Genomic DNA, 27,507 nt, shown 5'->3' with positions numbered 1-27,507 from the left:
GACTTCTGAACAGGAGGCCAGCTCACTTCAGGCCCATGGAGATCTCCTTCAAGCAGGGGACACAGCACACAGCAAAGTCCTTCTCCTTTCCTTGGCAGAAACAGCAACTTCAGGCAAACTCCAGACACACAGCAAGGGCAGTACTTCTCCTCAGTCTCTCCAGCTCTTCTCCTTGGCAAAGGTTCATCTTGAACACCAGGAATGATCTTAAGTTCAGGGGTTTTAGGTCTAATATCTATACCCCAAAATGTTTTTGTTCTCTTTGTGCAAGGGGCTCTGAGCCCAGTTCAAACCAGTTCTGGGGCAATCTGCCAGTGCACAACAACATCCTTGGTCAGTGTGGTTCCAGACAACCACAGGGGGGGCAGACCCAGCATTGTGGAAGGCAGGCACAACCCTATTCAGGTACAGGTGCTACTCCTCCCACCACTGCAAATGCAGATCAGGCCTATTCAGCCTGGTGCTGACTCATCCAGTCTCTTGAAGCCACTGCACTTCCCCAGCCCCTGTCACTCCATAGCCAGACAGTCAACCCACAACCAGGCAGAGGCACACAGGAAGGTTGAACAAGAAAATAGCCACTTTCTAAAAGTGCTATTTTCAAACAGATAATTTAAAAAACATCTTTACTAAAAGATGTGTTATTAAATTCTGAGTTCGGGGGTACAAAATTCAATTTTTCTATCTTATCCCTATGGGAAGAGATGCTTGTAAAATGTTACAAAACATTCCCCATTCTGTCCTATGGGCAAAATAGCCTTTCCATAGTAAAAAACAAAATTGGTAGTATTTCACTATCAGGACATGTTACACACACCAGTACATGTCCTACCTTTCACATACACTGCACCCTGCCCAGGGGGGTACCTTGGGCCTACTATAGGGGTGTCCTATGCGTAAAAAAAGGGAAGGGTAAGGCCTGGCACATGGGTGCCAGAACTACACACCCTCTTGGGAGTTCTCATCACTAAGAATCTGGACAGACCATCAGCATTGGTGTGTTCTGTACCAGGGCGGTGTTCCACCGTAAATTCCATTCCTGTAGGGAGATGGACCACCTCAACAGTTTTGGATTCTCACCCCTCATCTGCATCAACTATCTGAGGGGTCTGTGGTCTGTCTGAACCCAGTAGTGAGTCCCAAACAAGTAGGGCCTTATCTTCTTCAGCGCCCAGACGACGGCAAAAGCTTACCTATCAATTGCACTCCACCTCTGTTCCGTGGGAAGTAGCCTCCTACTGATGAAAGCTACAGGTTGGTCCAATCCCTCGTCATTCAATTGTGAGAGTACTGGTCGCACACCATACTCCGAAGCATCTGTCTGCACAACAAATTCTTTGAAGAAGTCAGGTGTCTTCAGCATAGGCGCCGTGCACAGATTTCAGGGCATCAAAAGCGGTCTGGCAGGCGTCAATCCAGATCAAATTCCTGGGCTGCTTCCTTGAAGACAGCTCTGTCAAGGAGGCAACACTGGTGCCATATCATTTGACAAACCGTCTGTAGTACCCGGTGAGACCTAAAAAGGCTCTCACCTCTGTCTGGGTCTTGGGGGGCAGGCCGCTCCCTTCCTGGTGTCCCAAGTACACCACAGATCCCAGGCCTATCTGGCACTTACTCGCCTTGATAGTGAGGCCTGCCCTTTGTAGATTCTTCAGCACTTCGCAGAGGTGTTGCAAATGTTCCTCCCAACTGGAGCTGAACACAGCAATGTCATCCAGGTAGATGGCCCTGAACTCCCCCAGACCGAACCTGGTTGACCAGTCTCTGGAAGGTGGCAGGGGCTTTCTTTAACCAAAGGGGCATAACTCGGAACTGGTAGTATCCCTCTGGTGTTGAAAACGCGGACCTCTCTTTGGCCTCATCGGTGATAGCAATCTGCATGTACCCAGACGTTGAATCAAATGTACTGAGGTACCGGGCAGCTCCTAACTGATCAACAAGCTCATCAGTTCTGGGGATAGGGTGTGAATCCGTTTTGGTGACCGCATTGAGCCCACGGTAGTCCACACAAAACAAAAGTTCTGGTGTGGCACTGGGTGCAGCAGCTTTTGGTACTAAGACCACTGGACTTACCCAGGGGCTGCTTGAGGGTGTTATATGGCCCTTATGGACATTGTCGACATTGCTAAGTTAACATGAGCTTTGATGCCATGATGCTGCTTTTGTGCACGTTACTATGTGACTTTATTTTTCAAGCCTTTGTTTATGCATTTCACATGAGAACTGTCTGCTTTTTATGTTTTCTGCCGAGTTCCTGGAAGTTTTGTCTAGAACACGATGTGCAAGGTTGAAAAACAATGCTCCTTGTTGTTCTGTTCTGGTCAGTCCCTAGCACCTAGACACAACATGCTGAACACAGCTGCAATGCTGGAGACTCATGTTTTGATATTACTGGGATGCATGTTGTTTTAGCACACACTTGGAGAGAGCATTTCTATGGAGACGAGCTACGTTTTTCCTATGATCCCTTTCATCCAGGCTTTAAGGTGTGGGGTCTGCTGTCAAAGCCCAGAGATCTTCCTTTATATAAAATAAACTACTTCCAGCCAAACGGAGGGTGGTTAGGTCTTCTTGTCCTAAGTCCACTGTCTTTATATAAAATGTCTTCCCCCTTTGTATTCTATAGAATTTTAACAATGCTAACCATTCTTAGTTTATGCATTTTGCTGCTGGTAGTGGCTTGTATACTGTATTGTAGAGCATGATAGATAAAATAAACACTTTGAACTATTACAGTGACTCTGCCTATTCTTATTGTGGACAAGTACGAGTGAGTGAGCGAAAGAGTATGTCTTGCTACCGCGATTACTTAGAGAGTTGGGAGTGTTGTGTTCTGGGTTGTCTGATCATTTGTATATCTGTGATTTTTGGAGGAGAACGAATGAGACACTATAGCTAGTCAGTTTGGGGATTTTGGATACTAAGATGAGGTCGTGTTTTCTTGCGCATAGTTCTGTGTATGCGCAGAATCCTTGGACGCCATACCGAGCGGTCTAGTGGTGCGGCTGTCTCCCGCCCGCCCTATTTAAGACCGGTCCTCTAGAGGGTCAGCCTGGACAGTGTGCTGAGGACTCACACGCTGCAACGCTACTCTGCAGGCTGTGTCTATTGCTTTTAAAAACCCGTTTTGTATCTTTGTTATTATTATTTTTTTATCCCCTGTTTTTATCGTGGGTCTTTTCTGCCCCTTACCTGCACTATAATAGCTGAAGCACCGCTGCTTAGCGGGTCCGGGTTCTGTGGGTTCCTAGTTTGTTTGTTTTCGCCGCCATCTTAGGTGTGGTTTTGCCGCTTTGTAGGCGCCATACCGAGCGGTCTAGTGGTGCGGCTGTCTCCCGCCCGCCCTATTTAAATCTACCCTCTAACGCGCAGCGGTGACTGCGCCTGAGTCGTGCCAGAGTCCTGCCCATCTGCGCTCGTCAGCGCTGAGTCAGGGCTAAGGCAGGGCTCTATAGCTCTTTTCCCTCCGTGTTGTCTCTCAACCCTTTTGTACGAATGTATTCTAGAACCGAGCTGCTTAGTCTTCGCGATTTTTCGCCCTGCACTCATACACTGCTACAGCCTCTTTCCGGCCCTCTTGAGTGCCCCGAGTGCGTTTTTAGACTCTCATCTCCCGCTTCCACCTCTGCTTATAGGATAGCCCCCCTAGGATGCCTAGACAGCATTGTTCCACCGCTGGTAAAATCTCAGGTCCCTTATGACTTTAAGGTTTGCCATCTTAATGTGAGGTCGTTGGTTAAACACCATTTGGACGTCCATAATCTACTTACGGAGGAAGCTCCTGACATTCTTTTTATGTCAGAGACATGGCTGCATGAGGAAGCTCTGGCAGCGGTTAATTTGGCTCTTCCTTCTGAGTATGCGATTTTTACCCACAATCGTAACTCGAGAGGCGGTGGCATTGCGGCTGCTGTTAAATCTTGCTACTCGTGTATAGAAGGCTATGGACAGAGCAGGCTGCGAAAGTGCCCATTTTTGGATTTCTGTTAGTCATCATTTTACTTTCTCTGGGCTACTTATTTATCGGCCTCCGGGCCTGGACGCTGCCTTTAGGTCAGCTCTCCCTGAAGCTGTAAGCTCACTAGCCTTAAGGGCTGCCAACTTTAGTATTGTGGGCGATTTAAATCTTCATTTTGATACTCCCCTTTCTCCTGCGTCCAGTAGCACTCTTGCCGACCTGGAGGCTCTCCAGCTATCTCAGCTGGTTAATCATCACACTCATGTTGGTGGGCACATTTTGGACCCTATTTTTACCAATCTAACTTCGGCTAAAGTGCTGCCTCCCAGGCCTATGGCCTGGACTGATCACCATCTTATAGAGCTGCACCTCACGATTGAGGATTCTCCTCACAGAGCAATTGCGCCTGTGTCTCTTAGACACCCTTGGAAAAAACTGAAGCTATCCTATTTTCATCGGCTTCTTGGTCTATATCCTCCGGGGCCCCTTTGCTGATGCTGAGTCGGGCTATGATCTTTTCTGTAGCTGGCTTACTGGAGCCTTAGACTGCCTGATCCCAATTGCTGAGAGTAAACGCCGACGCGCCGAATCCAGTCCCTGGTATCATGACTCACTTCGGCTCCTAAGAAAATCTTGCAAACAAGCTGAAAGAGCCTGGCGTAAGTCATATCTGCCTGATAGGAAAACGCTGTACCTAGTCAGGATTAAGAAATATCATAGAGCGGTCTGTAAAGCTCGGGCCGCTTACTTTTCTCGTGAATTTAACATCAGCACCAATCCTACTAAATTAATATTTAAGGTGCTTAAGGATCTTACAGCCAGTAGAGCCCCAGTCGCTGAGATCTGCTCTGCCTCGCATTGCGAGGGCCTGGCCGCCTTTTTTGTGGAAAAGGTGGAGGCCATTTACCGTTCTTTTCCTGGCTCATCCACATCTTCGGAGAAGCTGGAATCTGGCCCGAAGACAACCATGTCTTTGCGCTCTCTTCCAGAGCTCTCGATGGAGGAATTTAATAAAATTGCGGTGAAAGTCAAATCAGGTTCACCAATGGATCCTCTACGACCTGCCCAATTCAGAGAATCTGCTTCACTCTGTTTCCCTCCTTTATGCGACCGTGTCAATTTATCCCTGACGTCAGGCTTTGTTCCTGGTAGCTGGAAACAAGCCCAGGTGATGCCCATTTTAAAAAAACCTGCCCTGGACCCATCAAAATTGGAGAACTATCGTCCCATATCCCTTCTTCCGTGGGTGGCAAAACTGACCGAGGCTCACGTCAATGCCATCCTATCCAACCATCTCCATTCTGCCAATATCTTAGACCCCTCGCAGAATGGCTTTCGACCTGGCCACAGCACTGAGACTGCGCTGCTCTCAATGGTCGATCACCTGCGAACTTTGGTTGATTCTGGTCAAACGGCGGCACTGGTGCTTCTTGACCTTAGTGCCGCATTCGACACCGTCTCCCTCGCTGTTTTATTACAGCGTTTGGGTGAGGCAGGCGTCGACAACGTGGCACTTGAATGGTTCCGATCGTTTTTATCCGGTCGCACATTCAGGGTTGTCACTCCTCCCTTTCAATCTAAACCGTATCCTATTGCACAGGGTGTTCCGCAGGGGTCGGCTCTTAGCCCCACACTTTTCAATCTCTATGTGCAGCCGCTGGCTGCTGTCGCCAAGTGTTGGAACCTGACTATGGTGTCCTACGCTGACGACACGCAGCTGGCGGTTGCAATAAGTGGGGCCTCCGACCTTGAGGTGGCTAAGTTCAGTGAGGGAATTAGCTCAGTGGCCCGTTGGATGACAGACAATTGCCTGTAATTGAACGCCAAAAAAACCGAGGTGCTCATTGTTGGCAGGCAGAGTCATCTCTGGGGTGATCATTGGTGGCCATCTGAGCTCGGCCCGACCCCTTTCCCTGCCACCGAGGTTAAAAACCTAGGAATCTGGTTGGATTCTAAACTTAGTTTTGTCTCTCACACTAAGAAAACCGCTGCCATGTGCTTCGGGACTCTTTGTAGGCTCAGACCCATTTTTAAATTCTTTGATGCCCCAACCAGACAGCTTATTGTACAAGCTACGATTTTGTCCAGGTTGGACTACGCGAGTTCCCTTCTGCTGGGAGCTAATCTGGCCGAACTTTCCAGACTTCAACGCGTTCAAAACGCTGCCGCCAGGGCTCTGGAAGGCTTGCCGAGATTCTGTTTGGCCCAAAAAATCATCTATAAACTCCATTGGCTCCCTGTTGCTCAGAGGATTAAGTTTAAGTCTCTTTGCCTTTCGTTTAAAATTCTGAAGCACTCCTCTCCTCAGATCTTGGAGCATTTTTTCTTGCCGTATGTACCCCCGCGGTCTCTAAGATCTTCAGGGCTCGATCTGGTCACAGTCCCGCGCTTCAAGAGGGCTAGGGCCGGTGGCCGCTCTTTCAGAGTGCTTGCTGATAGGCTATGGAACTCTCTTCCTGTCCATATCCGCGCTATTGACGAACTTCTGGTTTTTAGGAAGGCCGTTAAAACCTTCCTTTTTCCTCCGGATTCCTAGAGTTGTTATGGTTGTGTCTTTGGTACTGCTTGTGTCCGGCTTTTTGTCCATTATAGCGCCGGGACGCCCCTTTGCTGGGGCAGCTGCACGCTCTACAAATCCGGTTAACATAACATAACATAACAAGGGCTTTATCACCCCCTAACGCCAACATCTTGGAAACTTCTTCCTTGATGCTGGCCCTGACTTTGTCAGCTACCCTGTAAAGTTTCTGCTTCACAGATAGACTGTTCCCAGTGTCCACATCATGGACGCACCAATTGGTGACTCCTGCTGTCAGGGAGAACAGGGAGGCAAACTGTCCCAGTACCTGGCGACAGTCCCTCTGCTGTTCTGGGATCAGGGTAGGAGAGAGGTTCACCCCATCCACTGACCCATCAGGTTCCTTTGCTGACAGGAGGTCAGGAAGAGGCTCAGTCTCCTCTTCCATTCCATCATCTGTTGCAAGGAGCATAGTTACTTCAGACCTCTCAAATTGTGGCTTGAGGCGGTTCACGTGCAGGACCCTCAAATGGTTCCTAGGAGTCTGCAAGTCAACCAAGTAGGTTGCTCTCCATCACCTCGTATGGACCAGTCCACTTATCTTGGAGCTCACAAGGCTCCACTGGTGCCATCACCCACACTTTCTGGCCAGGCTGAAATTCGACCAGAGTGGCATTCTAGTCATACAATTTTTTCATTTCTTCCTGGCTAGCTTCCAGGTTCGCCTGAGCGAGTTTCCTGAAGTGTTGAGTCTGGTTTCTGAAGGCCTGCACATAGCTCACCACATCTTGCGGGCTCTTACCGGGAGTTCTCTCCCAACCCTCCTTCACCAGACTCAGAGGTCTTCTCACATTGTGACCATACAGTAGTTCAAAGGGACTGAAACCTAAGGGCTTCTGTGGTACCTCCCTGTATGCAAACAGCAGGCATGGCAAAAAGATGTCCCACTTCCATCCTATAGGTTCTGCAAGACCCTTGATCATGCTCTTCAGGGTTCGGTTGAATCTCTCAACCAACCCATTCCCTTGAGGATGGTAAGGAGTGGTGAACTTGTATGCCACACCGCACTCCTCCCACAAAGATGTCATGTACTTTGAACTGAAGTTTGTACTGCAGTCAGAGACTACCTCTCTGGGGAACCCCACGTGGGAAAAGATCCCCATCACTGCACGGCCCACGACGGGGGCTGTGATTGTCCGGAGAGGGACAGTTTCCAGGTACCGGGTGGCATGGTCCACCTAGACCAAGATAAACTTATTGCCTAAGGCTGTTTTGGGTTCCAGTAGTCCCACAATGTCAATTATCACCCGCTCAAAAGGGGTGCTCACCACAGGAAAGAGTTGGAGGGGAGCCTTACACTTCCCTTCACTCTCGTCACTCACCTGGCAAGTTGGGCAAGATCTGCAATGTGTACCAACGTGCCTTCTCATTTCGGGCCAGTAAAAGTGGGTGACAAGCCTCTGGAAGGTCTTGTCGCACCCCAAATGTCCTATGAGAGGCACATCATGAGCCAGACTCAGTAGGAAGGTCCTGGAGCACTCAGGTACCACCAGCACACGGGCTGCACCGGCCTCGGCGACCTTAGGCTCACTATATAACAATCCATCTTCCCAGTAAATCAGATGTGATCTGGACTGATCACCTGCTGCTTGGTTTGCATCCTGTTGCCACAAACCAATAAGAGTAGGGCACTCTATCTGCGCTCTGCAGAACTCCTCCCTGGAGGGACTGCCTTCCTGCTGCCAATGGGTTAGCTCAGGCAGGTCTCCCAGTTCGGCCAATTGTTCCGCTCTAGATTCCAGGGCATCCCCCTCAGTTTCTGCCTTCTCCTGGACCGTGGGAAGTTTGGGGGCTGGTTTCCTATGCCCTCTGCCCTTCTTCTTCCTGGCAGGCACCTGGGCCACTGATTCAGGCTCCAGGTCCTCTTGATTACCCCTACTGGCTGCCATTGACAGAGTTGTCACACAGACCCACTCAGGCAGACCCAACATCTCCAAATGAGCCTGGTGTCCCACCTCCCTCCATGGGGAACTCTCCAGGTCATTTCCAAGCAGACAGTTTACAGGCATGCATGGACTAAAAATGGCCTTCAAGGAACCTGAGACTGCCCCTCACTCAAAGGGAACTAGCGCCACCTTACATATGCCCCCGAAGTTGTCTGCCTCAACTACAGTGTGAAGCACATTGGGAATAACCTGCTCTTCAGATACCCATTGACACCTGACAGATGTCACAATGGCTCCTGTGCCTCTCAGAGCCTCCGACCCCCTTCCATTGATGGTCACCCACTGCCTGTATTTCTTAGTGTTCTCAGGCAGAGAGTATTCCTGGACCATCTCTCTGTCTCCTAATGAGACAAGGCTCATAACTGCTTGCTCCCGCCTTCAATAGGAACCAATTCCTCCCCCAGCGATACACTCACTAATCCTGGTGACGGAGCACCAGTGGGTGCTGGGGGTGCGTTGGGGCACTTGAGATCTCTTGCAATGTGACCCATCTGGCCACATGAATAACACTTGGGGGGACCCCGGTTGTCGAGCCTGTCCTTCGGGGGCCAAGACACCTTAGGTTTGAGGGGCTGGGACTCCTTACCCTGGGAACTGTTTGGGGACGTTTAGAGAACTCCTTTTGGTTACCCTTGTCCCCTCCACTCTTCTGCTGGGAACTCTGCCCACCCTTGGCAGTGTTACCCACAATCCCCTTATAGACCCTGGTGCTAGTCCAGAGGTCCGCCTCCTTAGCAAGCTCCCTGCGATCAGTTAGCTTACTATCCAATAGATTCTGGCGCAGCTCTGGAACACACAGACTAATCAAGTGCTCCCAACCAATAAAGTTGTACAACCCCTGGTAATCAGTTACCTTGCTGCCCTTCACACAACCTTCCAGTGCACGGTTATATATGTTCACACATTCAACTCAAGTATGCGAATCAAGCTTCTTAAAGTTCCTGAACTTCTCTCTGTACTGCTCTGGGGTGAGCCCATACCTGAGGTATAGATCCTCCTTCATATGGGCATAGGTCAGGGTATCCGCCTGCTCTAAAGGTTGTAGGGTGTCCCTCTTAGAGGCCTCAAAGTGTTTCCATAGGCCCCCCCCAATGCTTCTCAGGAACATCATTTATCCTTAAGGCTATCTCATACGTCGTAAACCTCGCATAAATATCATCACCCATCTGGTAATTCTGCACTAGGTCCGTGGGTTTGTAAACCATACCTCTTTGCACTGGCTGTACACTGCCACCACTTGAACTGGACTCCACTTGCTTGCCTTTAATGTCCTGCTCCCTCATGCTCAACTCATGAGCCAAAAGCAGTTTCTTTTCCTCCAAGGCAAGAGCGTTCTTACTCTACTCTGCCATCTTTTCTTTCTCCTTTTCCAATTGCTTCAACTTGAGACTCATGACTTCTAACTCATGATCTCTAACCCTTTGGTTCTCCTCCCACTCCTCTAGCGAAAGACTTCTAGGGGAATGGTGACTGCCAGCCCTGGAGGCTGCTCTTGACACAGGCAGATCATGTGACCTGCAACCATTCCCTTGTGTATCCACATCCACCTCTGCATCACCTGTCTCCACAGCCTCTTTGTCCTCCCATCAGGCCCTTAAGGCCTTCTGCGGCTCATTCTTCCTGAAGCTGCTCTTACTGGGACATCCCAAATCCTTGCAAAATTGTTTGAGCTAATCTGCCCTGTAGGTATGCAATGCTTCAATATCAAACTCCAATTCTGCAGCCTCACTTGCTGGTTTACCCTTCTGAGACATAATTAGGCTTTCCTGTTTTCAGTTTCTATTTTTAGTAAATTCTGGTGGGGTGTTTTCAGTGTTTTCAAGTGATTTCAATACCTTAAAAAAACAATGGTTGTCAGTGGTTACACATTTTCGCGGTATACAACCTTTACAACGCAACTTTTACAATGCACTACACTTACAACGCATTTTTTACAACGCAACATCCACTACAACGCATTCCATTACAACGCAGGACACTACAACGCATTTTTAAAAACTACCTTTACAACGCATTCCATTACAATGCATACTACCTTTACAACGCATACCATTACAACGCATAATATTACATTAAAACCCCTACACTATCCAACACTTACCCTACTGTTGCACCCCCTGGAGTTAGAATAGTAATTTTTACCCCTATACTATCCAACACTTGCCCTACTGTTGCACCCCCTGGAGTTAGAATAGTAATTTTTACCCCTATACTATCCAACACTTGCCCTACTGTTGCACCCCCTGGAGTTAGAATAGTAATGTTTACCCCTATACTATCCAACACTTGCCCTACTGTTGCACCCCCTGGAGTTAGAATAGTAATTTTTACCCCTATACTATCCAACACTTGCCCTACTGTTGCACCCCCTGGAGTTAGAATAGTAATTTTTACCCCTATACTATCCAACACTTGCCCTACTGTTGCACCCCCTGGAGTTAGAATAGTAATTTTTACCCCTATACTATCCAACACTTGCCCTACTGTAGCACCCCCTGGAGTTAGAATAGTAATTTTTACCCCTATACTATCCAACACTTGCCCTACTGTTGCACCCCCTGGAGTTAGAATAGTAATGTTTACCCCTATACTATCCAACACTTACCCTACTGTTGCACCCCCTGGAGTTAGAATAGTAATTTTTACTCCTATACTATCCAACACTTGCCCTACTGTTGCATCCCCTGGAGTTAGAATAGTAATTTTTACCCCTATACTATCCAACACTTGCCCTACTGTTGCACCCCCTGGAGTTATAAATAGTAATTTTTACCCCTATACTATCCAACACTTGCCCTACTGTTGCACCCCCTGGAGTTAGAATAGTAATTTTTACCCCTATACTATCCAACACTTACCCTACTGTTGCACCCCCTGGAGTAAGAATAGTAATTTTTACCTCTATACTATCCAATACTTACCTTAAATGCAATGTAATATTATGCGTTGTAATGGTATGCGTTGTAAAGGTAGTATGCGTTGTAATGGAATGCGTTGTAAAGGTAGTTTTTAAAAATGCGTTGTAGTGTCCTGCGTTGTAATGGAATGTGTTGTAGTGGATGTTGCGTTGTAAAAAATGCGTTGTAAGTGCATGCGTTGTAAAAGTGTGCGTTGTAACGACATACATCCCATTTTCGCGCCATTAACAACAACAGAAACAGTGTTTTTCCGGTTTTTATGGAACATTTTGCTTTCATTATTGCTTGCCTTCTGCACTGATAGTGCATGGTATATTGACCGCGTATATGAGATCCAAGTACATTTTTGCTAATCAAACTTGTTGTAGTACATCACACAACACCTCTTCAATGAGTCTTTGTTCATGTGTGCTCGCTTTTTCCTTCCCATGTAAACTTTTTTTGTGAAAAGGCCCTCTCATCATTGGCACTTGAGACGCCAAAATAGCCAGTACACAATTTGCTAACTCTGGCCACTGGCCTAGCTTTCCATGCCAATACTGGTGCACTTGAAGATTGCGATTCTCTGGGCAGGTTCTGCAACATTTGCATAGAACTGGGCGCTTATGCCCTCAGTTATTGAAGCGGTCAGAAATGAAGCGGAACTTTTGAAACTACGGAGAAAATTCCACTTTACGGAAGGGGTCTAGAACTTGTATAGAGTACCACAGTGAGGTCTCATTGACTTCAAATGCCCTGGTCGGTGAAGGGACATTTCGTATGCATCATTGCAAGCCATTTCTCATACATTGTAAAATAAAAGTTCCTGATTTGCTCTTCAACATTTTTTGCTTACCAAGTGACAAGCACTCTAACGTGGAACATGTTGCAGTGCCAAAGTCACTAAAGGTGTTTCCCAGCCTACTCTCAAGTAGATGTTTCACATCTACACCAATTATGCTGAACACTTGGCAGACAAGGGTGTTTCCAGGTTCTAGTTTTTTAAATAAAGTCCACTACAGCAGTTATGTTTTCCTGTAAAAATCTAAGAATGCAGTACAGTATACTTCTTTTCACATCAATATCAATATGCGACTAAAGATCCTTAGATTTCTTGCCTTTGGCATCATCACTCAGCAAACATTCTGTAAACGTTTGCCACATGAATAAAATAGCGTTCACAGCCCCTTGGACTGAGAACCATCAGCAAAGGGACACAGTTGAGATGACTCTTTCTTTGATGCCACACAAAGCACAAAATGAGAAATATTTATGTTTTAGTTTCCGTGCTTAACAAAACAGTGCACCAGACTGGATTAAAAAGTCAATTAGCAATCTTCATTAACTCTGAAGATTGTAAAGATGCTTTCAGCATACCATCTAACAAGTGGCAAGTATCTCTTACAGTGAAGGACTTCTGCTCAGGTATCGATTTTGACAGGTCATCACACAACTTTTTCAAATACGTAGCTGAATCACTGCAAATACAAATAATATCACTCCAATCTTTGTTGAAATTGGAATGAGCCTTTTTACAGCAGCATTACAGGTGACACTGCGTTCCATGTTTTCAAAACATCTGGTGTCATGTTTTGACCACTATCCTTGATGCTTGGGGATAGCACTCTTTTCACATATACTTGTCACTGTACCTTGCATTGAATGTTTAAAACCTAATATCATACTGACTCACTAGAAACTGGGGGCTTTGCAATCGCAGAATATCTTAGCACTGGCAGATCAGGTGTTTGCAGGCCCTGCATGAATGTTTGTCCCATGATGCAGTACTTTTTGTGCAAAGTAAATATAACTTCACACCTATATAAGGCATCCACCAACAGCGAGTGGGCTACTTTTATGATGTGTCTGGTGTTGTCTCATCTGTTTATTCAAGGGCCAGTCTTGTTTCCTTATTTTATGTTTTGACCTTTAGGATAGACCTGTGCTGACCACATTGACATTACTTAGTTTCCCAGGCCATGCATTTATTCTGTTTACCTCCATTCTGCACTTCATTTGAAGGAGTACTTGTTCCTTCTGAAACAGTAGTAGTAGGATACTTTTACTTCAGAATTTACATTGGGCTTTTCTTTGGCCCTATAGGATAGGCATTGGGCAGGGATGTGGCATTTTATAAAATACTTACCGCTTCAAGGGACAGGATGCTTCATTTACTTGTCTTATAAATAAATTCACTTTTCCCATGCATTGAGGTGACAAATTATGGCTCTATATTCATGATATCAGGCCTTTAATACCCCATTCTATGATTGTTTCTGGGCACATTTTTGTTAGTGTTTGAATTCTAGCATGGCTCTGGTTATACCATCTGTATGATAATACATAACTCTGAACTGTATCAGGGCTATGAACAAGCTCTACTTAGGCCATCTTTCTGATCGTGGTAGGGCTTTAAGAGTAGAGTAGGGCTTTAAGAGTAGATTAAGCATATCATAGTTGTCATCATACTGTTGCTCTCTTTTTAGGTCTCGCCTACGCAGTGTGCATGCACTGCATAGGAGACCTTTAGCCGCCGTGCAGCTCATTTTCCAAAGCACATACTCCTGCTTGTGGCGGCATACGGCTTGCGGAAGTGCGCACAGCCACGCGCGACAAGCACGAGTATGTGCTTTGAAAAAGAGCACGCCTACTCCTCGTGTATCGTTTGTCGTTGATCTTCGACCTTCATGCGTCTTTCAGCCAATCGCACAGCAGTTCACGCTTGCTTCTCGTGAGCCGACAGGGCCTTTTGGCTTCTCATTGGCTGCGCCCAGCTCTGGCTCGATGCGATACTTACACGGTCTCACCGTGCACGGACCTAGTGGTCTCTCATTGGTTGTCTTCACTCTCACTGCTGTAACATTTACGAATCACGCAAGCCCCTCGTGCACAGTGTCTTCAGCATGTAAACAGCAAAACTTGGCACAGACTGGAAGTCCTAAGACTACAAGAACAATTATTGTGCTACCCAGACTCTTAAAACTGGTTTATTGAAATAAATCTGTTGATACTTAAGGGGAAACTATTTTCGATAACACAAAATCTCTACAAAAGGGTCTAATAGGGACCAGTTTAACGACTATGCTACCTTCAGTCCCCAAAGTAAGACTATAAACACAACACGAAGGTCCTAAGTCAAAGCATAAACACAACGCCGCATGATGCTGTATGTGCAATCCCTTACATTTAAACTTAAAACATTATTGCATCACCAGGAAAAAAGATTAAAGGGTCTATCGGGCCACCCTTAATGGCGGAGCTTCGTCATGTATGACCCTGAGGGATCAGAGGCCGGGCCCCTACACTCGTGAGCCACCCGGCCCTACTGGGTGCCCGTCACGGTGATCCCTGTCAGAGGAAATCTCATGCCACTGGTGTGCATCCAAATAGTTCAAAAAAACTGCATAGGAGACCTTTAGCCGCCGTGCAGCTCATTTTCCAAAGCACATACTCCTGCTTGTGGCGGCATACGGCTTGCGGAAGTGCGCACAGCCACGCGCGACAAGCACGAGTATGTGCTTTGAAAAAGAGCACGCCTACTCCTCGTGTATCGTTTGTCGTTGATCTTCGACCTTCATGCGTCTTTCAGCCAATCGCACAGCAGTTCACGCTTGCTTCTCGTGAGCCGACAGGGCCTTTTGGCTTCTCATTGGCTGCGCCCAGCTCTGGCTCGATGCGATACTTACACGGTCTCACCGTGCACGGACCTAGTGGTCTCTCATTGGTTGTCTTCACTCTCACTGCTGTAACATTTACGAATCACGCAAGCCCCTCGTGCACAGTGTCTTCAGCATGTAAACAGCAAAACTTGGCACAGACTGGAAGTCCTAAGACTACAAGAACAATTATTGTGCTACCCAGACTCTTAAAACTGGTTTATTGAAATAAATCTGTTGATACTTAAGGGGAAACTATTTTCGACCCATTTCTCAAGGTATGAGCTTTCAGGACATACACAAACTACTCACCCAAATATAGTAATAGGCCGTCTAAGTTATCATGAATAATCACAAAAGGAACCCCTCTGAGCCCCAATAGAGAGACAGACACACGCACCCCACCCCTTACACACATACACATATTCTATGTGGTCACAGACAGAATACCCAAGGCAGTTGCTTGCCTGAATATAATAAATTAACCATAATCAGAATTAAACCTGAATGCAATAGGAATGTCAGTTTCCATTTATTAACAGTTAGGTGTTATGCCTAGAAAAGCCACAGAAACAATTCATATACACAGATAATTCACATCATACAAAAGTATGCTTTTGAAGTAAGACAAAACATTTGTTTGGGTACTAGTATACAAATAAACTTATAATAAATAGATAAAATAAAATATAACAATAAAAAGAGATAATGTTGGGAACAGTGGACGCCGAATTGTGACTAAAAAGAAGTGTTATGCGACAAGAGGTTTGAAAGGCAGGATGTGGGGTAGCATGAGAGGGAGCCAGGGAAGGGTCCAAGGTAAGGTGGTGAATGACCCACCCCCCTCTCTACCCAGGGTATTGCCTTCTTTGCTTTAGCCAAGGCACTGGTTGGATGTTTGACAGCTCAGAAGGAACCCGTGTGACGTAATCTGCCCCAAGCAGGGCCAGGTATAACTGTGTGCTGGTAACAAGGGTCTTGCCCAGAATTCAAAAGAAAGTACCAGAATCATAAATCCCCCAAATAACTATAATACCAGTTACTACTGCTAACCTATTGCAGCCACACAGTAGGGAGCCGGAGAGGCAGGCCTGGCAGGAATGTGTGCATCACAAACTTTTAGAGCAGTGGCGTCGCCTTTCTGTTTGCAGTCAGGAAGCGCCATTGATTTCTGCTCGCATTACACTTTTCAGGCACACTAGAAACAAAAGAAGATGAACCGAGCGAACATCAGCATGATCTTAATTTCACTACCTGTTCCTCAAGAGGCCACTCCACGCTCAGCTCCCTGTTGTGCACAGCGGTATTTGCAACACACAAGGTGCACGTTGGTATATTTAGCGCAATAACATAACTGCGCATACACGAGGAGGGGAAAGTAAGGGTAATGCAGCGTAGAGCGCCTTGCAAATATGCACTCATTCACGAACAGCAGTCCATGCCGCGAAGGCGCTAGCATACCGGGCAAATAACAGTCTTAAGCGTGCAGCTTAATGTTAAGGTAAATAAAAAGATCCAGAGACTCTGTGCTGCCACTGCTGCCTTCCCACCTCCTGCTTGGGAGCCTCACTGCGACCTGCTGGCGGGGAGAAAAAAAAAAGCAGCAATCTCGGAGGGGAGCTGGGGGTGGACAAACACAGCACAGGGAGACCAGCCTAATATAAATTAAACAACAGCGCGCTGCGAGTGGTGTGTGCGAGCGGAGCGCTGACTTTCACATGCGACACTAACCGAAAGCGTATGCGCGATGTAGCACCCGCCTCCCACCTTCAACTAAACGCTCTCATTGGCTCTGTTGTTCAAGGTTCTTTATGGGTTATAGTTTATTTTCGTATCTTTGTCTTTTTCCTCAGCTCAGTATGGACTACCACTTCCGACAAGCCACGATCGCGAGACAAAAAAAGAGTGCAAATTCACCCAGCCAATCCCACGATAAAAAAAGCATTTGAAATGCAATAGAACTGGTATTTTTGCGAGACCTATTGCATTGGAAACGGGAGTACAGGGTACAAGAAGGCACAAACAGGAGTGGAGGGGATGGGGGAGACAAGTCGCGGGAGGGGGCGGGGGGAACACAGGGAAGAAAATAGTGTTGGAGTAAAGGGGCCAATAGCCAGGGAAGGACACAAATCACAGCATGGACGTCAGGAGGAGGGACTAACAAGCCTGAAACCAAACAGAAGCCAGCATTTAGGATCCTAGCCAATCCTTTGGTTTTTGCAATCAGAAAGATGGGCGGAGAGTGGGAGGAGATTCCACGAAGCTTCCACGCTATAGTATATACTGCATGTCTCAACGAGACAGTGCAAGCGCTGCCTAGTCGAGACCTACAAAAAAAGGGACATTTAAGCCAAAGTAACATATTAGAAAGTGAGGAACAAGTAATATGGAAACCCAGTAGACAAATAATCTAAAACCAAGCCTGAAAACATAATAACTGGAGAGCATTGATTCACCTGAAGCCTCAGAGACTGATGCCAGCTGCTGCACACTGAGCTCACAGGGTAGAACCAGCTTAAAGCTCAAGGTAAAAGCACAATTGCAGGGAGAAATTCAGGTGTGAGAAATAAATAAATTGCAGGTTCTCAGGGAACAACCAATTGAGGAAAGGTCTGGACTTGGCTGGAGAAAGACTATGTAAGCCGGCAGAAACAAGACGGGAAATAGGGAAACCAGAAATGGAGTGTTAATTGGAGCTGAGTACACAAGTTGATGAAGCAAGTATGATTGAGTCTGTATATCTCTAGGAGCCAGAACCATTGTAGCTAAACAGAGATCCTCCTCATTACATCTTCTTGGCAAGGTTTGATAACAGAAGGAACTATATGCACCATCATGCATCAGAGTGTGGCATAGACCTGAACTAATGTGGTGCAAGGTATGCAATGTGCTTGAGAGTGTTTTGACATGGGTGGGTCTAAAAGAAGGAATCCACAGGGGTCCCTATAATGGCCAAAATCGAGAATCCTGACATGGTCTTCTTAATTTCAGCTAGTGGATTTTAGATCCTTTTCTGGCTTTCCTTTGGGATTTGTGTAAATATGCATTCACTTGAGAGGTGTAATTCTTCCCTCATTTACTTTTTTTTGTACTTTGGGTGTAGCATTGGAAATGTTTTCTGCCAGCCCTTTGATTATCCAAAGACTGGGGAGAAGTGGGCACAACATTTCTTCTTGAAGCATAAATATGCCTCATAACTCTAGGTTAGGGACCAGGGTGTGTGTGTATATGAATTTGTTATTCTCCCTCCCCTTTTTGGTATCTAACCACCCCTCGCCATTGGCCAGTTGAGATATCAAAGACTACATGTTCCTGATCTCTTGCGTGGTATTGTTTTTTTCTATTCCTGGATTAAAGTATTTCCTCTAGACCTAAAATACAGGTCAGGGCCAAGACTACATGCTCATCTTTAAGAAAATCTGTGATTTTCTGTTGGGTTCTGATATTTTTTTAAGTAATTATTCCTCTCCCAGCAGCTTTTACTGTACAAGTGAATGTCACTGGTAGTGAGTTGTTCCTTTTGTTAAAACTCAAATGTTATTAGAAGATTAGGGGTAGACGGGCCAGATTCATGTAATGAAACATTGAAGCTCAGAGGATACTACTAAGGCCCAATGAGATAGCAAACCTAACACAGTGATAGGTGAAAGACTGAGCCCTAGAAAAGCTAAGATGTAAATGAAATTTAGGGAAATGGAAATGATTGGTAAGGGCATCCACTCCAGAACACTGGAGACCTGGTAGTGGGTTACAGAACTCAGTCTGCCATGAACTTTGGCATGCTTTGTCATCTCTCCAGAGCCATTCATAGACTCTTTCTTCCCTAGCACACACCAAAGTGGCTTTGCACTCTACCTGGCTGTGCTGAGCTTGGTTCTCCATGGTGGCCTTCAGATAAGCTCATGATGCTCGTATGACAGTTGCACTCCTTTGCTAGGCCTTCAGACTGGCATTTGCTTTGGCTGCATTACCCATCCTAGAGCACTCTTCCCTCGTGGCTCTTCTCTTCTAACCCGAGGGGCGCACATCCTAAGGAAGGACAGCAAGCTGCACTGCAACCACGAGGTACTAAACTGTCCCGCCTGCCCATTCACTCCCCAACTCACTGGCCACACGTGCTGAGCACCAACAGCAAGACATCCCGGCGCCTCACCTCTGTTGCTGCAACGTTGCCTAACCTTCCGTGAACCTAAACATGAAAAACTTCCTGTATATGCATTACAAAAATTACAGTTTTTGTAAAGCTACTAGCATCATTAACCCATACTTATGGCAGTTCTTCATAGGGGTGGTGGTCCGAAGCCAGTGACTATGGATAGACCATTCTCTTCCATCCAGATATTAACGCATACACTTCACAATGATGCAGACTAACATTAAAGGCTGTGGTAAGCCCTTGTGCTTGGTGTGTCAATGTACACGTTCATATAGCAATCTGAAGGCAGCTTTTTACGATTCTCAGACCATAGTATAGAAGAAAGCATATTTGGGTGCGGCAAAAAAAGGCAAAAGCCTTCACACACAGTTTTGCCTGCTGCCAGTGGGATTTGTTTGGCTGATTTGAAAATACGTATTGCAAGGGAAACCTGATGAAATTTGCACAGTGAAAACTGGTTGAAATAACTTGTCGTAATTGGTGCTGCGGCACCACCATTCATTAATGAACCCTGGGCAAAACACTACGCTACGGTCACGTAGTTTGCGCAGTTTGCGCTACTTCGCACTACGCAAATTGCACGTAGCACAGTGCAAACACGCGTAGTGTAGCGTAGTGCAGCGGTCATTTTTTGCTTGCCCGCGGTCCTCAACGTCAAGTTGGCGACCGCGAGCAAGCGAAATAACATCCCGGCGAGACTTTTTCCTCGTTCGCGATCAGCAACATCAAGTTGCCGATCGCGAGCGTATAAAATAAACCTCCCGGCGAGATTCGCAACGCGGTGAGGTCAGGTTTCTCATTGCGAGTGGTCGCGTATGCTCGCGACCACTCACAATGAGAAACTACCAGTCCGCATTGAGAAAGCTGCCGCTCGAGTAAAAATCTACTCGAGCGGTAGAAAACTACAGCTCGCACTGTGCAAGATGCCGTTTTCAATGATTGCACAGTGCCGGATGCTTGTCCACACTGTGTAATCATTGAAAACGGCATCCTGCACAGTGCGAACAGGGTACTACGCAGTTCGCGAAGTGCTACGCATGCCTGGCGTAGTGCAAAGTGCACTTTGCGTAGCTACGCATAGCGCTACTTCGCGAACTACGCCCAGGGTTAGAAAAAGCCCGGAATGTGAAGGTAAAGCCACCCAAGTCCAAACCAAACTGTGCAGTACCAGTAAGTTTTACTGGAGATAAATACATGACCTCCTAAATTGAATCCATTAAATTGACTTTCAGCGATTAGCTATATTTATACATTTTCTAATTTGTACTATTTTTGAGATATGTTTCAAATTTAACCCAATTCTTCCATCTGTGCACAATTGAGCCACACAGCCTTTTTCTTGCACTGTTGCATGGGTCAGTGGGTGCAGTTTGAGATGGGTGGATTCCTCCGCTCTAGACCTGCTTCTCTCCAGGAGGCGCGGGCCTGACTACCACCAAGCACTATACAAATACACAATTAAACCGTTCATGATGTGAATTTCATTATAATATTGTGTTACAATTCTGCTTAATGTTTTAGGTTCGAGCTGCGATCCTGGCGATGATGGGTTACGGATGCCCAGACTCCATTGCTGATATCACTGAAAACCGATATGTGAAGTACTTTAATAACTATGAAACTGAGGTACGTGGTTTCTTCGTGCTTTTCAGAACTGAGAAATATCAGTGTGTTTTAGAATGGACATTAATGTTAATTTGTATTGACGCATTTGAACAGGAAAGACATGCTTTCATACATTTCAATCACTGAACGATCAGTCTGCTGCTTTAGATTTTAACTCTGCTATTTTCCACAACTGCATGGTTTCCATCGAGGATAAAACATAGATTATAAATGTGATGACAACATACACTTACAATTGTCATCTACACGATGTATGTAAATTATCATGGGGATGAGACTTGCCTTCCTGCTCAGCAGCTATATTGTATTTGATGAATAATTCACCCACGCCTGGTAGCTGCTGCCCCTGAGCTCCATGCTGCTGATCTCCTGACCCTCGGGTCAGTGGTTCGAGGCCCTCCTCCACCCGCAAGCACCCCCTGCGCTTCATCCCTGGAAGTCTGGTGGAAGAGCGTCCCTGCTCTGCTGCTCGACTGCCCTCTCTGACTCCCTTTTTTCAGCTTTTTTCTAGCTTTTCTGCCTTTCCTCCCTTTATTGCTCATTTTCCTCTTTTTACCTCTTCTCTGCTTGGGCCCTTTTGTCGTGCTTTGTCCCTGCGATCGCCCACAGTCCACCCTCCTCCAGTGCCACTAACCCCCTCCCCGCGTTTCCACAACTGCATGGTTTCCATCAAAGATATAAAATGTAGATTACAAATGTGATAACAACATACACTTACAATTGTCATCTACACGATGTAGGTAATTGATCATGGGGATGAACCTTGCCTGATTATTAAAAATATTACTACTCAGCAGCTATATTGTATTTGATGAATAATTCACCCACTGTTGGTTATTGGCTGTGATGGTTGCATGTAATCACTAAAAAATAATACTTATAGAACAATCATTTCGAGGATATACTTCATCTGACCTGTTGCCTCGAAATGTCCAAGATAATTGGCAATCACTAACCCACTTCCCACGTTTCCCACCTCCCAGCTGTCCAGCCTCCCCACACTACTTAATGGCAGCGGCTGCAAGGTGAAGGTGCAATCCACTGACCTTTCATTGGATTGCTCCCTTCCTCATGCAGCTGCACCTAGTAACTGCTGCCCGAGCTCCCTGCTGCTGATCTCCTGACCATCAGGTCAGTGGTATGAGGCCCTCCTCCACCCTCAGGCACATCTCTGAGCCTCATCCCTGGTGGTCTAGTGGTAGAGTGTCATTATTCTGCTGCTGGACTGCCATCTGAATCTCTTTTTTCTGGATTTTCTGCCTTCCTGCCCTTTTGTACACTTTTTTCTCATCTCTCCTTATGCCCTTTTGCCTCGCTTTGACCCCTGCAGCCTGCCCCCCTCCAGTGCCACTTTCCTGCTCCCTGTGTTTCCTGCCTCCCAGCTGTCCAGCCCCCTGCACACTAATGGCGGCCGCTGAGCGACAGTGCACAGCGGCTGTGCCGTTGACACTCAAACCGGGCTGTGCCTGTCACACACCAACGCCCTCAAAGCCCCCACCGGCCGCAGCTAGAAGAAGGTCACCGAAGAACAGCTCACCGCCTCCCACAGCATCACCCCACCGCTGACAGTCACCGACACCAATACTGCAGCACACAACCTTCACAGATGAATCTCCTACTGCTCCAACACTCTGACACTTTCAAGAAGGCACCCCGCAAGCAACACTCCAAGAAAGCCAGCTGGTTCACACTCGCCACCCATAAGTCCAGATGCACCTACAGACGACTAGAGAAGAAATGGAGGAGCAACAAAACCCCAGAAACCCACAGGAACTTCAAAAACACAATCCTCCCACACCACACCCTCCTCAAAACCACAAAGAAACTGGCCCTCCAGGGCAGAATAAACGCAACGCACACAACAGCAAAGAACTCTTTGCCATTGTTAAGGATTTTGCCTGGCCCAGCAGCGAGACCACGGATGTCCCATCCTACCAAGACCTCTGCAACAAACTTGGTACCTTCTACCACCCCAAGATCAGGCATATCTATGACAGCTTCAACACACAAGACCCTCTCACCAAGCCCGACACCACCACACCCAACCACCTGCACCCCAACAGATCCTGGCCAACTGGACCCCGCTCACCACAGACGACATTCTCAAGACCATGGAGATCATACATTCTAGAGCCCCCTCAGATGACTGGAAACATGCCTTGATCAACCTTCTGCTAAAGTAACCATCCACCGACCCAAAGACATCAAGAACTTCAGACCCCTCGTCCTGCTCCCCTTCCTAGCTAAGGTCATCGAGAAGTCCATCAACACCCAACTCTCCTTGTTCATCAAAGCAAAACCACACCCTGGACATCTCCCAATCCAGCTTCAGAAGCAACCACAGCATGAGACCACACTTCTCACCACCACCGATGACATCCACTCCCTCCTCGGCCAGGACGAAACCGCAGCACTCTTCCTTCTGGACCTCTCGGCTGCCTTCAACACCATCTCCCATCGCACCCTAATTACGAAACTCCGAATATATGATGTTACTTAGCATACCGTTACTCCGCAGGTATTTACTTTGAAGTTTTTACTTCGCAATTACTATTACTACGCATGATTTTAGTGTGCATACTTTTACTTCGTAAATATATACAAATACATTAAAAATGCTTTTACTTCACAGTTAATTATTACGCATAACGTTACGCCTTATTGGTACTTTAAAACAAAAAATTAATCGTAATAGTAACCTATCGCCTGGCAGGCACCCTGAACCCTAAAAATACCCCCTACACCCCAAAACCATAACCCACCCTGACCCCTAAAAATTCCCCAGCACCCCAAAACCTTAAATGCACCCTGAACCCCACAAATACCCCAGCACCCTAAAACCTTAAGTGCACCCTGAACCCTAAAAATACCTCCTACACCCCCAAAACCCTAACCCACCCTGACCCCTAAAAATACCCCTGTACCGCAAAACTTTAATTTGTACAGTAACTCTATTATGCGTAGTAAGTGCATGCTAATTAATGGAACATGCGTAGTAAATGCATGCTAAGTAAATGCATGCTAAGTAATGGCATCAGCGAACTAAAATATGCGTAGTAAGGGTAAAATGAAGTAATGACCGCGTAGTAAAGGTAGAATACCCTTGATAAGCAATGTACTTGGCGTTCTTTTATAACTTTCTATTATCACCTTGCCTTATATTGTTCGATCCACTCCTTAATCCAGTTCCTTCGTGATTTAGCTCTGTCCTTCTTTTTGCCTATGCAGACAACTCTGCTTATAGACTAGCTAGAAAATTGTATTTTCTTCCTGAATTAGTGACCTACTTATCTTGTCACCCTGACTCAGCCTTTCTCAAGTCAGAACCCTCTCTTTCTTAACATGTATTGTCTGTCCTTTATTGTTTGCGCTAATCAAATAACAGATTCCGTATTTTGGTACAATTATTTTACAACTCGGGACCCATGGTTACTTTATTGTTTTCCCCTCCAAAGATTCTTCCGTTCACACTCTCATCCTGATGATGATCTTTATTTAACAAGATCGAAACGCCGTCGACCTCACAACCAAAACTCCTCCGCTGTACTTGATTAGATTGGAGTTTTGTATAATGTTGTCAATGTGATGTAAATTTTAAATGTCACTCAAGCACCTTTGCACTTCACGCACCTTCACTTCTTTTGTTTGAGCTCTAGAACTACTACCGAAAGTAACTGAATGATACTCCATGTATGCTGTCATTAAATGGGATGTCATTCCAAAAACCTTGTGTCCCAGCATACATTGCTTATCAAGTCCTGCTTGGACTCCCTGTGAAAGTGTTCCTTCTGATTAAAACTATGCTCATTAATTAGTAGCCTTGGCTACCCGAGGACCTCATAGGCCTCCCTTAAACTATTGTTTCCTTCTACTGTATATATTACCCCTGGTCTAACTACTGGGGTCTCCTTGTTCTTCATACATATGCCATCCGTAAAAAGGCCCTGGACTGGGTCCACTCCTTCCTCACCGGTCAAACACAGCGAGTCAGACAACCTCTGTTCCACTCCAAACCCATGGAGATCAGCTGCAAAGAAGCGCAGGGCTCCTCCCGAGCCCTAACCTCTTCAACGTCTACATGGCCCCTCTCACGGCCATTGACAGAAACTACGGACTCAACATTGTCTCCCACACCGACAACACCCAACTGATCCTCTCCCTCACAAATGAGCCCAAAACCGCCAGAAACAACTTCCACAGCGGGATGAAGGCTGTTGCAACCTGGATGAAAAACAGTTGGCTCAAACTCAACTCTTACAAGATTGAAGTCCTCATCCTGAGAACCATCACCTCAGCTTGGGACAACTCCTGGTGGCTCTTCGCATTGGGAACCCCACAGACTACGCACAAAACCTCGGTATAATAGTGGCTCACAATGAACTGTCAGATTATCACTGTATCCTCATCATGCTTCCCCGCGCTTCGCCTGCTCCAAAAGAAATTCAGATGGATCCCCACGGAATCCAGAAAAAACGTTCACCCACTCACTCATCAGCAGCAGAGTCAACTACGGCAATGCACTCTAAGCCGTCGTCACCCAGAAACTCCTCAGGAAACTACAGAACATTCAAAATGCAGCAGTCAGACTGGTCCTCAACATCCGCTGCCATATCACCGAACACCTCAGAAAACTCCACTGGCTCCCAATCAACAAAAGAATCACTTTCAAGCTCCTCACACATGCCTACGAAGCCCTCCGTGACGCAGGACCAGCATATCTGAACCACTGCCTCTCATTCCACATACCCACCAGACACCTCCTCTCCTCCCAGCCGACCCTGGCCACCATCCCTCGGATCCACAAGACTAGAACTGGAGGAAGATCCTTTTTCTACCTCGCCTCCAAGACCTAGAACATCCTGTCTCTCCACCTCAGACAATCCCCAACGCTGACGCAATTCAGGAAGGATCTCAAGACCTGGTTCTTCGATTGAACCCCAGCTCTCAGACGGAACAGCAGCCCCTCTCCCCCCAGAATCTTGACACCCTTACAGGTGAGTAGCCGCGCTTTACAAACCCTGATTGACTGATCGATTGGGGGAAAAGGGAATGCAGGCCCTCCCTGTAAACAAAGCAACCCCCATGAACCTCTATTTGTCTTTATTGTATCCTCCTTTCTGCCACATAAATCTCTCTTACCGCTATGCCTCTGTTTTAAACTAAAAGGGGAATCCATTTCACAGTACCTGGGTTGTTTTTATCTCCCTCCCATGCCGCCGTGTTTTTCTGCCCCTTGTATCTTTTCCTTGCAACTTTCTTTTTAATGTTGTCACTGTCCATGTTCCCTCTTTTTTTTAGAGTTCTAGTTGAACTAGAAAATGAACTGCTACAACTCTTTGCTTCTTTGTTTACCCAGTTTTCCAATTTCCCCTTTATTATGTGTCTCTGGGTGTTTATTTATTTGTTTTCGATTCTATATCTCTTCATCCATACACAGGATTTGATACTGGGCCTGTTATATATTTCTTTTTTTGGACAATGTCATAAAAAGGATTTTGCACAAAAGGTTATTTGTGGTTTTGGATTATCATATGTTGTATTCACACAGTTTTTGCTGGCTAATTCTTACCACACATTCCTCACCTTCAGAAGGTGAAGATAGGCTTAGTCAGAATTCCATCCGTGTGCTCCATCGTTCCACCCTATATCCCTCATGCTCATCACTGCCACCCCATTGCTTAGGCTGACCTGAGATAACTATCGCCCTTCCATTTTAAAGTGTCTGCTAAATGTGAGTCGGTTCCTTTGTGCCCCTAGTTCTTTAATCAGTTTGAGCTGATATCAGGTAGACATGGAGGGGGCGGTGGGGGTGCTGTCAGTCAAATAGCCCATTAATTCTGCAGGCAAATTAACCTGGTCATTCACGCTTCCTCCAAACTTACTGAGCGAGAAATGAATTTGAAGCGATATAGTCACCATTCATTGTCGGCAACTCATCCAGTAGCCACAGCTGGCAAATTAGTTTTAGGAAAGGCAGACGCACTAAAACTCGATATCTACGTTAGTCAATGTACATTCTTATGTAATAATACAATTTATCAATTTTTCATAAATAATTTTATAGCAATTTCTACATCAGATTTCCAAAACAAAAATGTTTTTCAATCTGCAGTGTTGCACAGTAGCTACTGGCTGTTTCACAAGGAACATGGAACGTTTGTGCAGGTTGTCATTTGGAACAAATATGCAGACATACATTTAAACCTGAACTCCATGCAGCAGGGACATTCTGCTTCATGGCACACTTGCAGCTCTCCTAATGTCAGATCTGATACTTACATGTCAAAAATATTGTGCATTACTGCACTGTTAGCTCACCTACAACATGAAATGGCCTGTGATTGGGTCCCAAACGTGGATGGGTAAAGTCTTGCTGCAGGCCACACTTTGTCTTTGACTGTTTTGCGAAGTGCACAGTTTCTGGTCATTTTACTGTAGCCTTAAACACATGTCAAATACCTTAATTAGTCTTCTCAAAATAGGTACAATTTTTAGGAGAAATGGTACATACAGTTACGGCTGTTTATAAGGCTCTCCATGTCCACTGGTGCAAAATGGCAGCATTTTGGTCCATAAATCTAAAAGTCTTTGGAGCACATGCAAAAAAGGAGATTTTCTTCAGGTCTGTTTATGTGTCATCATCAGCTAGGTGGGAAAGGTCTGTACGGGCCTAAAAAGTATTTCAGAATC

At 46.3% G+C, this 27,507-nt stretch overlaps 1 protein-coding gene across 2 annotated transcripts in view; it reads left to right on the top strand.

The window, feature by feature from the left end:
* Positions 1-27,507, top strand: part of LOC146830895 (fibrocystin-L-like) — a 1,171,295-nt gene that overhangs the window by 344,283 nt on the left and 799,505 nt on the right. For both annotated transcript variants that reach the window (XM_085605085.1, XM_085605086.1), the window contains exon 20: positions 20,713-20,817. In XM_085605085.1, the coding sequence (XP_085461211.1) occupies positions 20,713-20,817 (105 nt within the window). The remainder of the gene's footprint in view (positions 1-20,712; positions 20,818-27,507) is intronic.

The sequence above is a fragment of the Triturus cristatus genome, chromosome 5_1, assembly GCF_964204655.1.
Source record: "Triturus cristatus chromosome 5_1, aTriCri1.1, whole genome shotgun sequence".
Taxonomy (NCBI): Eukaryota; Metazoa; Chordata; class Amphibia; order Caudata; family Salamandridae; genus Triturus; species Triturus cristatus.
This window is presented reverse-complemented; position numbering and strand designations above follow the sequence as displayed.